This window comes from Mobula birostris, chromosome 11, assembly GCF_030028105.1.
Source record: "Mobula birostris isolate sMobBir1 chromosome 11, sMobBir1.hap1, whole genome shotgun sequence".
NCBI lineage: Eukaryota > Metazoa > Chordata > Chondrichthyes > Myliobatiformes > Myliobatidae > Mobula > Mobula birostris.
Window position 1 is genome coordinate 41,225,905 of NC_092380.1, and position 14,526 is coordinate 41,240,430.

At 42.3% G+C, this 14,526-nt stretch overlaps 1 protein-coding gene across 1 annotated transcript in view; it reads left to right on the plus strand.

Moving 5' to 3' along the window:
• The first annotated feature begins 936 nt into the window (after window positions 1-936).
• Window positions 937-14,526, plus strand: part of LOC140205488 (SITS-binding protein) — a 172,925-nt gene continuing 159,335 nt past the window's right edge. The window contains exon 1 of the mRNA XM_072273101.1: window positions 937-1,446. Coding sequence (XP_072129202.1) covers window positions 982-1,446 — 465 coding nt within the window. The 5' untranslated portion in view covers window positions 937-981. The remainder of the gene's footprint in view (window positions 1,447-14,526) is intronic.

Below are 14,526 nucleotides of genomic sequence, written 5' to 3' on the forward strand. Positions count from 1 at the left end.
TGATGGGCCAAGTGTCCTAATTCAGCTGCTGTGCCTTATGGCCTTTGATTTGCTTGACTCCTTGAAACTAATATGTGACTGGAAACGTGACTAATTCTCCCTCCACAAATGCTGACTGACCAGCTGAGCTTTCCATTTTTTAAAAAATTGACATAAAATTATGCATTTTTTTCAGTTTTAACTTTCACCCTAATTCTTCTTCCTAGTACAGTCTCTATTCTCAGAGACTTGAAACCAAACTAAGGTTGTAACCATCTACCAACTCTGGCTGGACCACAATGATTATTATTCTATTATGGATTTATTGAGTATGCCTGTAAGAAAATGAATCTCAGGTTGTATATGGTGCTATTGTATGTACCTTGATAATGTTTACTTTGAACTTTGACCTTCTGCACTTTAACAGCCAGCTAAAACTGTTCCGTACCTCAGTATCACTCTCAACTGCCAGGATGACCCCGGCTTCTATTCTCAGTTGCAAGATCTCCTCTTAAAATTCCCTTTCCCCGACTCTCTGCTCAAGGTACTTGAGAACTCATGGCACTATGTCACAAAGGCTGATGCCGAATCATGGGGCGCCTCGGTACTTCAGTTAAGCTCAGCCACTAATGGCTCTTATCTCCCCCAGCGGTATGATTCAATCGGTTTCGACTGAACTCATGCTCTGGGGCGTATTACCACAATGAGGGCGCTATATAAATGTTGTTAGCTGGGCGATTAGTACTTTCCCTGCTTTGTCACTGGATTACCCTGGTCGGCAAATTCGCATGCTCCCCGCTCTGATTCCTGGCGAACTGTTTGTTTTGCTTTATCGGGCTCCGCTCCAGCCCGGGTCAAGTGCCGCAGCAGTTCAGCGGCAGTTCGCACCAAGCCCTCTGCCGGACAGCACGGGGCACGGGGCTCGGGGCTCGGGGCTCGGGGCTCAGGCTAGGAGCGGGGCAGTGTAGCTCCCGCGGTTCCTGAGCCTGGCGCCGTTGGGAGATGGCGCGACGGCCCAGAGAAATGGCCAGCGCCGCCGGCGACTCCAGCCTGGACCCCGGCATTAAAGAAATGAACGAGACGTGGAAGGGGACGGTCGCCTGCCTGGGGGTCGCCTTACTTTTCCTGATGACCATCGGCGTCCTTTACTGGCAGGTAGTGGATAAGCCGGACACCAATTGGATTCTGAGGGGTCAGGTCAGCGGGCTGGTGTGGGACAGGAGGACCCTGTCCTTCTCACTGATGTCCCTCAGCCAGGACAAGACTTTCGCTCGCATTGAAGCCCGCCACTTGTCTGGCCAAGGAGTCACCCTGCTAAATAATCTCTGCTGGTTCAATACCACCCGGTTCTGTTACACATGGGACGGCGTGGGCGAACTCCAGGTGTCCCTGGATGCACAGAATCGGAGTGTGGCGGAGTGTTACCGGGTAGAGTGGACACCCCTCCACTGCCAAGTGGCGCTGAAGGTAATTCCACTGGTAATCACTTAGAGGCAGCCCGTGGGGGTGGGGAGGGGGTTGCTTTGATCGCTTAATGGAATTAACAAAACAGTCTATTTAGACTCTTATGTTTCACACGACTTAATGTGCGACATAAGGATACATCTAGTTACATAACTATCAGCTGTGGTTCAGTGCTATCACTCTCCCCCCCCCCCCCGCCCCACAGTCATGAGGTTGTGGGTTCAAGTTCCAGGCTTGAGACCTCAGATAAGCTGAGTGCCCAGGAGTCTGCTGTGATTTTTGGAGAGAGTGGTGCACCTTGAGAGAAACAGTACAGAGACAAGGCAATAAAACCATAAGATATTCGGCCCATCAAGTCTGCTCCATTAAGAGAGGCAGTTATATTGTAAAAAGGCAAACCTCAGGTGGTGCCACCTGGTGTGCTGGGGTGGTGCGGCAATGTGTGATAGGTAGGTATGATGGGGTCGACTCACACAGTGTGCTGGGATGGTGCTGGGGCAGTGCCACACCGTGAAGGGGTTGTGCTGGGGCAGTGCCACACGGTGTGCTGGGACGGTGCTGCACAGTGAAGGGGTTGTGCTGGTTCGGTGCTGCACTGTGTGCTGGGACAATGTTGAGTGCTTCACTACTTTTGCTTTATTGTTGGCAGAGCCAACTTTATTGAAGTAGTACTGCAGAGTTGGGGGGAACATTTTTTTGGGTCAGAACCAAAGAATCAGAATTGGGTTTATTATCACTGATATATGTCATGAAATCTGTTTTGCAGCATTGGTACACTGCAACACATAACATGCTATCAAGTAAAATAAGAAATATATATGAAAAAAATTAAGTAAGTAATGTAAAATGCAAATAAAAATAGAGAGGTAGTGTTCACGAGTTTGTTGTCCATTCAGACAACTGATGACATAGAGGAAGAAGCTGTTCCTAAATCACTTAATGAATGTGTGTTTTCAGGCTCCTGTACCATCTCCTTGATGGTAGCAATGAGAAGAGGGCATGTCTTTTGTGTTGGGGATGCTTAATGATGGATGCCACGTTTCTGAGCCTTTTGAAGATGTCCTCAATGCTTGGGAGGCTATTGCCCATAATGCAGTTTACTCTCTGCAGCTGTTTTTGATCCTGTGCCTCTCTATCCCAGATGGTGATGTAACCAGTTAGAATGCACTCCACGGTACATCTGTAGAAATCTGCTAGAGTCTTTGATGATATACCAAATCTCCTTAAACTCCAAATGAAATATAGCTACTGGCTATATAGCTTCTTTGTAATTATATCGGCAACCTTATAGAAGCAAGAGGTCAATACATACTTCAATTCAGTATGACCATGGTTCATCTTTTACATTAACACCACTGCTTAAGCACGTACTGCTTGATATTTTTAATATCTAGAAATCAATCTTTGTCTTGTTTGTATCAAATAAGACAAAGATTGCATTCATGGCTTTCTGGCATAGAGCATTTAGAAAGGTTCACTATTCTCTGGGTGCCACAATTATTTTAAGGTCCATTCTGAATGGTCAACTTATGAGACTGAAGCCCCTACTTCTGGATGTCGTTGGCGGTGGAAATATCAATCCTGTATCTGCCCTGTCAAACTCTGTATTGATTTTATATCTTCCAATGACACTGTCTCTTATTTTTCTAAACTCAAGACCTTCAATCAAGTTGACTTATTCTCTTCTCATCTGAGAAATCTGACAAGTCTGTAATGTCTACTGCACTCCCTTTATCATAAACATTGTCTTCATTAGGTAAAGATATCAGGCTTCTACACAATATTCCAGATGCAGAGCACTATTATTGCAGCAGAGCTCTTTTGTTTGGTATTAAAATCCTCTTGCAATTAAGGCCAACACAGAATTGGCCTTCCTAATTGCTTGGTGTATCTTAATACTAACTTTCAGTGATTTGTGTACAAGAACGTCCAAGTCTTTGTGTACACCAATGCCTTTTAATCTTTGAAGTGAGATATTAAGTGAAGACTTTTTTGTTCTTTCAGATGAATGGAAAAGATTCCATAGCATTATTTAAAGAAGATTGAAGGAGTTCTGCTCAGTGCCAAGGAAAATATTTTCCCCACACTAAATTAACCAGTACAGATTTTTTTTGTTATCTCTCTGTGTTCAGATTTCACTGTGTACAAATACACTGTCATGTTCCAACATTACAAAGTCAGCTACACTTCCATCAAAGCTTACAGCAGGATTTGGATCAGCTGAAAAATGGGCTGAAAATTGGCAGATAGAATTTAATGCAGATAAGTGTGAGGTGTTGCAGTTTGGCTGGACAAACCAGGAGGGGACTTGCACAGTGAACAGTGGGGCATTGAGGTGTGCAGTAAAACAGAAGAATCTGGGAATACAGATCCATGATTCCTTGAAAGTGGCATCACAGGTAGATGGGTCATAAAGAGAGCTTTTGGCACAAAGTTGGGACGTTATGTTGAAATTGTATAAGATGTTGGTGAGGCCAAATCTGGAGTATTGTGTGCAGTTCTGGTCACCCTCCAACAGGAAAGATATCAATAGATTGAAAGTGCACAGAGAAAATGTTGCTGGGACTTCAGGACCTGAGTTATTGAATAGGCTAGAATCAGAATCATGTTTAATATCACTGCTATGTTTTGAGAAATGTGTTGCTTAAGGCATCACCTTTCGAATGTGTCCTTGATGCTGGCGAGGCTAGTGCCTAACATGGAGCTGGCTGAGCTTGAAACTTCCTGCAGGTTTCTCCGATCTTCTGCAGTGGCTCCTCCATATCAGACGGCAAAATAACGCGTTACAGTGCTCTCCGTGGTACATCTGTACAAGTTTGAGAGTGTCTTTCATGACGTACCAAGTCTCCTCAAACTCCTAATGAACAATTGCTGCTGTCGTGTCTTGTTTGTAATTGCAACAATATGTTGGACCCAGGATAGATCTTGAGAGATGTTGCCATCCAGAAACCTGAAACTTCTCAGCCCTTCAACTGCTGATCTCTCTATGAGGACTGGTGTGTTTTCTTTTGACTTTCCGTTCTTGAAGTCCATAATCATTCTTTGGTCTTACTGACGTTGAATACAAGGTTGCTATTGTGACACCATTCAACCAGCTGATCTATCTCATTCCTGTATGTCTCCTTGTCACACTTGGTGTATAGTGTTCTAAAACCATATATAATGATCACGGGACAGTACAGAATAGTGTGAGAGTGTAGTGATTCTGGCTTTGTTTATAATGACCTAGTGCCAGTGTTTATTGATCTGGAGATATTGTGTAAGCTTCTAGAGTCATAAAGCAGTACAACACAGAAAATGGCACCTTTGGCCCAACTAGACCACATCAACCATGATGCCTATCTATGCCAATTTCATTTGTCTTCATTAGGTCCATATCCTTCTACTCCTTTCCTATCTGAGTACCTGTCCAAATGCTTTTTATATGTCATAATTGTATCTGCCTCTGCTATCTACTTCACCAGATTGTTCCATATAATCACCACCTTCTTTGTAGGGGAAAACCTGCCCCTCTCCTTTAACTTTCTCCCCTCTCACCTTAAACCTACTGTATCCCCTCAGTTTTACATTCCCACACTGTGTGGAAAGACTTATTATTTACCTTGTTTATGTCCCTCATATCTTCTAACCTTTAAAAGGCCATACCTCAACTTCCTTCACTTTCAGTGAGGGTAAACACAGCCTTGTAACCAAAGCATCCTGGTGAATCTCTTCTGCACTCTTCCTAATGCTATCACATCCTTATAGAGTAATCAGAACTGTACACAATACTCCAAATGTCATCTGACCAATGTTTCATACAGCTGGACCATGACATCCTGGTTCTTATAGTCCGTGTGTTAGCCTATGATGGCAAGCATAACAAGTGCTTTCTTCACTACCCGATTCATATGTGTCGCAATTTTCAGGGAGCCATAGAATAGTACTACAAGGTCATTCAGTACATAAATACATTCACACTAATCTAGATTGAATTTCATTCGCCACTGTTCCATCCAGCTTTCCAGCTGACCTATGTCCCTCTGACAACCTTTGCCGTCTATAACTCCACCATTATTATGTCATCAGCAAATTTACTAATTAGACCACATCCATTCTCATCCAAGACCATTAAGTATATAACAAACAACAAAAGTCCCTTAATTGATCCCTGTGGTATGCCACTTTTCCAAACTTCCAATCAGAGAAACAACCTTGCACCACTACCCTTTGCCTCCTTTCACCAAGCTAATTTTGGAGGCAGTTTGACAACACACCTTAGATACCATGAGTTTTAACTTTCTGAACTAGCCTATTGTGTGCCACCTTATCTAAAGCTTTGCCAAAGTCCTCTACACCCTGCCTTCATTAATTTTCTTAGTAACCTCTTGTAAAAACTCGATCAGTGTTTAATATTTATGGTCAGTGTGCAATGTCTCCTGTTCACCCTGTCGGGCATCTCCTGCCTCATCCACGTAAGTCTGCAATTCCCACATCCGGGTCTCATCCAACAACTTAGAATCTACTAGTCTTTCTCAATCCCATGGGGACTAGCTAAAAAGAAGTGTTCGATGATTTAAAATCAGTATGTAATGATGTTGTGCAAGTATGTAATGATCACATCTAAGTATGTAATAACCTCACAGAGGTCATTGTGTAATGCTTTAGAACCAGTATGGCATAACATTGTGTCTGTGAGGTTTGGGCTGATGTGAGAGGTCATAGAGACCTCTTAAATGTCTGGTGGAGCCCTGATTGATGGTGATTGTTGTATATTGTGCACTGTGCAATTTTTGGGAGAAATGATTTGATGATGTTTTGATTAACTTTACTCAAATAAATCATTAAACTCTGTGTCATTGTACTTTTCTTTTGGGGTATCAATGCTATCATTGGTATTTAGGATGAGTTCTTTGTATCATCAGTTTACTATGGACCTCAACAGCTTTCACAATATTTTTTAAATTCTGATTTATATTCTTATTTTTTTATGGGGGTGCTTTGCTGCAGGAGGGACTGGTGCACTTCACAAAATAGATGGCATCATGAGGAAGGAAAAGTATGTGGATATATTGAAGCAACATCTCAAGACATCAGCCAGGAAGTTAAAGCTCGGTTGCAAACAGGTCTTCCAAATGGACAATGACCCCAAGCATACCTCCAAAGTTGTGGCAAAATTGCTTAAGGACAACAAAGTCAAGGTTTTGGAGTGGCCATCACAAAGCCCTGACCTCAATCCAATAGAAAACTTGTGGGCAGAACTGAAAAAGTGTGTGCGAGTAAGAAGGCCTACAAACCTGACTCAGTTACACCAGTTCTGTCTGGAGGAATGGAATAAAATTCCAGCAACTTACTGTGAGAAGCTTGTGGAAGACTACCCAAAACGTTTGACCCAAGTTAAACAATTTAGAGGCAATGCCACCAAATACTAACAAAGTGTATGTAAACTTCTGACCCACTGGGAAAGTGATGAAAGAAATAAAAGCTGAAATCAATCATTCTCTCTACTATTATTCTGACATTTCACATTCTTAAAATAAAGAAGTGATCCTAACTGACCTAAAACAGGGAATGTTTTCTCGGATTAAATGTCAGGAATTGTGAAAAAATGACTTCTGACTTCAACTGTACGTAGGAGGCAGGTGTTCTGTCCGTTATGTCTGTGCCAGCTTTTGGGTCACTTCCATCAGTCTTATTTAGCTCCTCCAATTACTTCCCAGTAAGCTGTTCCCTCTCAGATGCACACCAATTCTCTCCTAGTTTTCTTACTGCCCTGTACGGTCAGTAACAGCAAATTAAACAAACCAATATATTGGAATGTGGGGTGAAACCGGAGCACTCGGGGAAACGTGCAGAGAGAACACAGACACTCCACATAGACAAAGTCAGAATTGAAGTTGGGTTGCTGGAGCTGCGAGGTAGTGGCTCTACAAGCTGCATTCTTGTGCCATCTGGCAAAAGAGGATCTCTCTTCTTCAAGTCCATCAAAGCGTCTATAGCTGAGTCTTAAAATAGAATGCCCTCTTTCATATCTGGTTTGCTTGAGGCTCAAAACACCTGTGGAATGAATTACAGGCCTCAAGCACCAATAAGATTTCGTGTGCAGTGATCCAGAGTTAATGCGTTATGATCAGGTGTCAGTACAATACCTAGAGTCTATCTGTTCCTCTCCGGAATCAATGTTATGGTCAAAAACTGTGCGGTATACAGAGCTTGTATGTAATTTCCCATAATCTGTATAGTCATAATAATCAGCTTATTAAAATAAGTATCAATCTGGCTGTTTTACTTCCTTTCTATTTCCCCTCAATGCAGGATCTTTGATCAGTTGCATCCCTAATTACTAAACTGATAAAACTGAATATACATGGAATAATTCCTGTATATAATCTGATTCTTACTGTATAAAACATGTCAAAGCTAGCAATACTCATAGTTATTCACGTGAAAATGTCTGCCAGAAAAAGCAGGATCTCCCTGTAGCCACCCATTTCAATTCCACTTCCCATACTCATTCTGACATGTCAGTACATAGCTGCCTCTATTGCCTTGATGAGGCCACACTTGGGTTGGAATAGCAACTCATTGTATTCCGTCTGGGTAGCCTCCAACCCGATGGCATGAACACCAATTTTTTGAACTTCCGGTAATTGCCCGTTCCCCTCCTTCACTATTCTCCATTCCTATTTTGCCCTCTTACCTCTTCTCCTTACCTACCCATCAACTTCTCCTGGTGATCCTTCCCCTTTCCTTTCTTCCATGGTCTTCTGTCCTCTCCTATCAGATTCCCTCATCTCCAGCCCTTTATCTCTCTCACCAATTTTTCCCAGCTCTTTACTTCACCCCCTCCCCCTCTCCTGGTTTCACCTAACACCTGACACCTCGTACTTATTCCTCTCCTCTCCCCACCTTCGCAATCTGACTTCTCCCCTTCCTTTCTAGTCCTGATGAAGAGTCTTGACCCAAAACGTTGACTGTTTACTTTTTTCCACAGATGCTGCATGGCCTGCTGAGTTCCTCCAGCACTTTGTGTCTGTTGCTTTGGATCTCCAGCGGCTGCAGATTTTCTTGTGTTTGTTAAATTGGAAAATCAGACTCGAAGTATAGATTATGAGAACACTCAGTTCTCTTTAAATGATACAATGTTTCTCCGGAGTGCTATCACAGAAAACAGGACAGACCATAGATTAACACTGACAGAACCACATAATAACATATAGTTACAGCCGTGCAAAGCAATACCATAATTTGATAAAGAACAGACCATGGGCTCAGTAAAATAAAATAGTCTCAAAGTCCCGAGTCCCCGATAGCGGGCGGCAAAAGGGAGAAACTCCCTGCCATAAACCTCCAGGCACTGTCAACTTGCCGATACCTTGGAAGCAGCCGACCCCAACCGACTGAGTCCATCTGTCCGAAAACTCCAAGCTTCCGACCAGCCTCTCCGATACAGCCTCCCGAGTGCCTTCGACCTCTCCCCGGCCGCTGAAACACGCAAAGCCGGGGATTTCGGGGCCTTCCGCTCCGGAGATTCCGGTTACCACACAATAGCAGCGGCAGCAAAGCGGGTGTTTCAGAAGTTTTCTAGATGTTCGGCTGTGCTCGCACATCTGTCTCCATCAAATCAGAATTGTGGATGGTCCCCTACTTGACAGATAACAGACATCACCACCGAAGTGGCCGTGCGCGCGCCCTGCCCTCGTGCCATCTTCTCCCCCCTCCCAGGCACCTTCAGAGCTTTCCCTAAAATTTCATTTTTATTGAGTGAACATGCCAGAAAACTGTTACGGTTTAAGTATCCTTTTAGGTGTAAGTCATAATCCACCTCACCACTATCCACCTTATTTCTGCTACTGTCTCTAAGGTACTAAACCATTGCCTTTTGCATGGTAGTGGATGAGGAGAAATTTCCATAAACTAATTTTTTGTCAGGAACTCCTGTACCTAAAAACTAATTCTATTCTTCTCCAATCCAGTTTCCATTCTGACATGTCAGCGCATTGCCTCCTCTACTACCATGATGAGGCCACTGTCTGGTTATTTATCTTTATGGATGCTGCCTGAACTACTGAGTTCCTCCAGCATTTTGTATGTGTTGCTTTGGATTTCCAGCATCTGCAAAATCTCTTGTGTCTGTTCCTCTCCAGCTATTTGAAATAAAGTCAGTGTCCACAAGGTCTATGCCGTATTTAACCTCAACATGAGCTTCTGACCATATATTAATGCCATCTAAAAGTGCTTATTGTAATATCACCTGATGATTGCCCAGTGTCTTCACCCACTGTTCACCCATCTGTTGCTAAAATCCTTTTCTGTGGTTTTGTTACATCTACTAGGGTCATCAGATTTTTTTTCACTGGTCGGGTTCTCTCTTTTCTTTCACCCAAAACACTGTTACATTTGCCAAGAATTATGTATTCATCACTCATGTGACTGCTGACCTGCTGCCACTCCCAGATAAGCAACATCGCAATTCTGAAATTCTAAGTTTTGTTTTGAAATCCTTTCATGGCCCAGGCTTTTGTTACCTCCTTTATCTCCAACTCTATAGCCCCCTGATGTTTGTGCACTTTGAACTCTGGATCATTGGACATCCATCAAGTGCCAAGATCTAGAACTCCCTCCCTAGACTTCTCCATCTTCTTCCCTCCATTTCCTTTCTTTAAAAACCTTTGATTAAGCTTTTGATCATAAAATTAGAAAATTATAGCAAAATAAGAGTCCAGTCGATCTGTGTTGATGAATCCTCATACGGTGCAGTACCAGATTTTGTATAATATCAACTTTTAAATACCTTGGATTATTTCATTATACTAAAAGTATCGTATAAATGGAAATTGTTGAATATTTGTCATCTCCTTTCACAATTAAAATGATTGCAAATTTGAATTTTCATTCCCATGAAATAATTTCAGTGAAATATTTATTTGTCCTTGTCTTTTATCTCTCTCAATCTAATCATTTATTCTCTCTTTATTTCACTCTTTCTACAGATTTATTCCATTTGTAGAATAAGAGCATTGTTGGAAAATCAGCATGTTTGCCTATCTTGTGTTTGTAGAGAAGGCAAGCTATTTCCTTGGACTGCTGCAGTTCAGTGGTGAAAGTTCCTTCACTCTGTTGCCTTTGTTCCTTTAGGTGCGGGTAATTCTAGGTTTGGGAAGTTGGAAGAGGACAGTTTGTTACTGCAAAACATTTTATAAATATTACTCACTGCAGCCACTGTGTATCAGCGATGGAGGAAATGAAGTTAGTTTAGTTATCAATAAAGTGAGTTTAAATGGTCAAGTCCTTCTAGGTAAGTGTTAAATGTTCTGTTACATGCCGTATAGGTATAGAACAGGATTTGAAGAATTAGGAAGTTGTGTTGCTTACTGCTGGATAACCAGCCTCTGAGTTGGTGTAACAACTGCAGCATTTATTGGCTAGTCATTGAGTTTTCAGCTCGATAGTGACCCCCCAGGATATTGTTATTGGGGCACGCTGCAATGGTTAAACCATTGAATGTCAACAGTAGGTGATTAGACTCACTGGTAATAGTTTTTGCCTGGAACGCTTGTAGAATGAATGAGACTTGTCACTTATCACCTGCCTCAATGTCGTTTGAATCGTAATGCATGCTGGCATAATGAATGCATAAAAAGGCTGGGATTCAATGCGCGTATTGGTGTGCTAGTGAGCATTGCTATCACAGGACTTCAGGTGGAGACTGAACTGTTAGCTTAACTTCCATACCTTAACTTAATTTTATATTTTTTTTACATATATTTGCTGCATTGTTTACATTTACAGTATTTGTAATTAATATACGAGTGCCATGGTAGGCTTGCAGTTCGCACAACGCTATTACATTTCAGGGTGTCAGAATTCAGGGTTCAATCCCAGCATCCTCTGTAAGGAGTGCCTGTACGTCCTTCTTGTGGAATGCACGGGTTTTCGCTGGATCCTCCTGTCTCCTCCCATAACCAAAAGATGTACCGAGTAGGTTAATTGATAATTGCAAATTGTCCAGTGGTTAGTTTATGGTTAAATCGATGTTGTTAGGATTTGCTGGGCGGTGTGGCTCGAAGGGCTGGAAAGGCCTGTTCTGTGCTGTATCTCCAAACAAAACAAAATAAAGTAATGACTGTTAGAAGCTTGAACTGTTGTATATATCTGCTGTACTATAGTTATGGACTTTATGTAAGCATGTTATTTATGTGCATTCACTACTATGGTGCTGCTGGCTTTATTAAATGAATGTTAAGGCAGAGGCAGAGTTATTGGAATTATCCCTGATGTTTGGTTAATACTGTGTTTAGTGGCATTTTTCTGTGTAAATTAATTTTATACAAAATATCATCTCGACGGTGTGATAATGTGCTATAGAAATATCAATTATTTTATATTGCCCTTTTTTTGTTAAATCTGTTCATATTTGCTTGAATGTTTATACATCTGCACTAGCAGAAGTGAATTAATGAACCATTCAGAGGTCAGACTTTCATCCATATTGGAATTTAGAAGTTTGTAACACACACAAAAGTTGCTGGTGAACTAGTCCTGCCTAAGGGTCTCGGCCTGAAACGTCGACTGCACCTCTTCCTAGAGATGCTGCCTGGCCTGCTGCGTTCACCAGCAATTTTGACGTGTGTTGCTTGAATTTCCAGCATCTAGTTTGTAACTGGTTTGGATACTTCCATAAAACACGGCATGCTGCTCGTATGGAGCTTGAAGAGTACAGGGAAAGAATCATCTCCCTGGTAATTAATACCTCGGGCTCTGTTTTACATGCAAAGCAGAAAAGCCAAGTACATTAGCAGTCAATTTCTTTGGTTACTCAGACTCCCTGTGTAGATCTGTTAAGCATACTGTAATTGTGAGAGGCATTGTTTTTGAAAGAAGGTCAGGAGAAGTTGTGCAGAATTATTTTTGATCTGGTTTATCCCCAAGCCAGAAATCTCCAAATTGAACCTATAACTGAGGTGTTAGCAAGGTGACAGATCTGAAAATATGGCTGAACTTTTTAAAAAAAAAATGCACATGCCAAGTGGGTTGTACCCAAGTACCCAGTTTCTGTCAGTGCGGTTGATGGAATTTTACAGGAACAGTGGCTTTAGCACCACTGAGTGATTTACCACAAGGAGATTTGATGCAGAAAGTGATTCATTCTGGGCACTAGAGCCTCCACACCAAGCTGTGATGTAACCAGTCAGGATGCTCTCACCCATACATCATAGAAATTTACGTCTTCGTTAAGATATTATCAGTAAAACTAATTGTGCAACTGTGGATTTATGATTCATCCTCTTCCCCACCTCTCAACTATTTTGCCATGTTCATGTCCAAACCAAGAATGGCAGTTAGTTAGTTTTATCAATGCCTCCTCTTTGTTTCTAGACTAATTCCATTGAATAAATTAAAATTCCATTTTACTTTATGAAATTTGAGTTCACTTCCTCTAGTTTATTCAAGCATCAGGAATAGTGTCCCAGTGAAATAACTATGTACTGCGTTGTATGTAACCTATTCAGGAGATCTCAGGCTATTGTAACTCAGTGTATTGGGTTGAGTTCACATGCAACAAAGGGAGGGAAAATTAGTTTAGAGGCAGGAAGGGTGAATGAGGTTGGTTTGCTGTTGATACAATAACCAGTGGTGGGGACACCCAATGCCAGGACCTTCCAAAGGACACAGCCTCTCCTTAAATAATCAATATTCTTCTTCATTCCCTTTGCAAGCATGAGTGCAAATGTTAGGCAAAGGCTGAATTAAGCAGGGGAATTACTCCCACCAAAGGCAATTTGGTAGACTGGCCATACACATTAACAAGAGGTAAAATTGGTGAGGAAACTCCACTAAAGGTTAGTGTCTACATGGAAGTTTTACTGAGATTACACAGCGGAGAGTACAGTGTGAAAATAGCGAGGAATTGTCAAAGTGTAAATAGTAAATACAAACAATTATAGGATGGAATGGATATGGAGGGTGGAAGGAGATGAAAAAACTGAAATGTATATGGTTAGTATATTTAATGAACATTTAATCTGCTGTTTTATAATTGTTTAGTAGAGGACCATTTATTTTCCACAATTATGTTAAATATTTCCACCAAAAAGAAATTCAAGGCTGTAGTCCATAGATATGATTCTTTGTTAATAAATGCAGTAAAGAACGTTGCTGTCAGTCAGCTGTATTGTGCAGGGCAGACCATTTGCCTACCTGACACCAGAAAGAGACACTCTATTCCATGCCCTAACACAGAAAGGGATTACCAGGTAGACAAAGCAAAAGATTCAAAGATGTTCTCAGAGTTTCCATGAAAAATGCAATATCCCCATTGACTCTTGGTAGTCTCAATCTTTCAACATTCAACAGGGAGTATTGATGTCTCTGAGTCCACCTCAGGAACACACAAAAGCCCTCTGTATATGGGAAGGTATGAACTACCTCTCCAGCTACAACCTCTCTGCCCATCTGTAGAAGTCAGGAGAGGGAAGGGCAAGAAGCAAGTGCTAGAGAGTACCCCAGTGGCTGTCCCTCTTAACAATAAGTACTCCTGCTTGAGTACTGTTCGGGGGGGGGGGGGGGGGTATGGCCTACCTGGAGGAAGCAACAGTGGTCGCGCCTCTGGCACAGAGCCTGGCTCTGTGGCTCAGAAGGGTAGGGAAAGGAAGAGGATGGCAGCAGTGACTGGGGACTCTATAGTTAGGGGGTCAGAGAGGCGATTCTGTGGACACAGGAAACAAACGCAGATGGTAGTTTGCCTCCCAGGTGCCAGGGTCCAGGATGTTTCTGATCGCGGCCACGATATTTTGAAGTGGGAGGGAGAACAGCCAGAGATCGTGGTACATATTGGTACCAACGACGTAGGTAGGAAAAGTGAGGAAGTCCTGAAAACAGGCTACAGAGAGTTAGGAAGGAAGTTGAAGAGCAGGACCTCAAAGGTAGTAATCTTGGGATTACTGTCTGTTCCACGTGATAGTGACTATAGGAATAGAATGAGGTGGAGGATAAATGCGTGGCTGAGGGATTAGAGCAGGGGGCAGGGATTCAGGTATCTGGATCATTGGGACCTCTTCTGGGGCAGGTGTGAAAGGGAGGATAGGCAGGTGATAGAGAAGG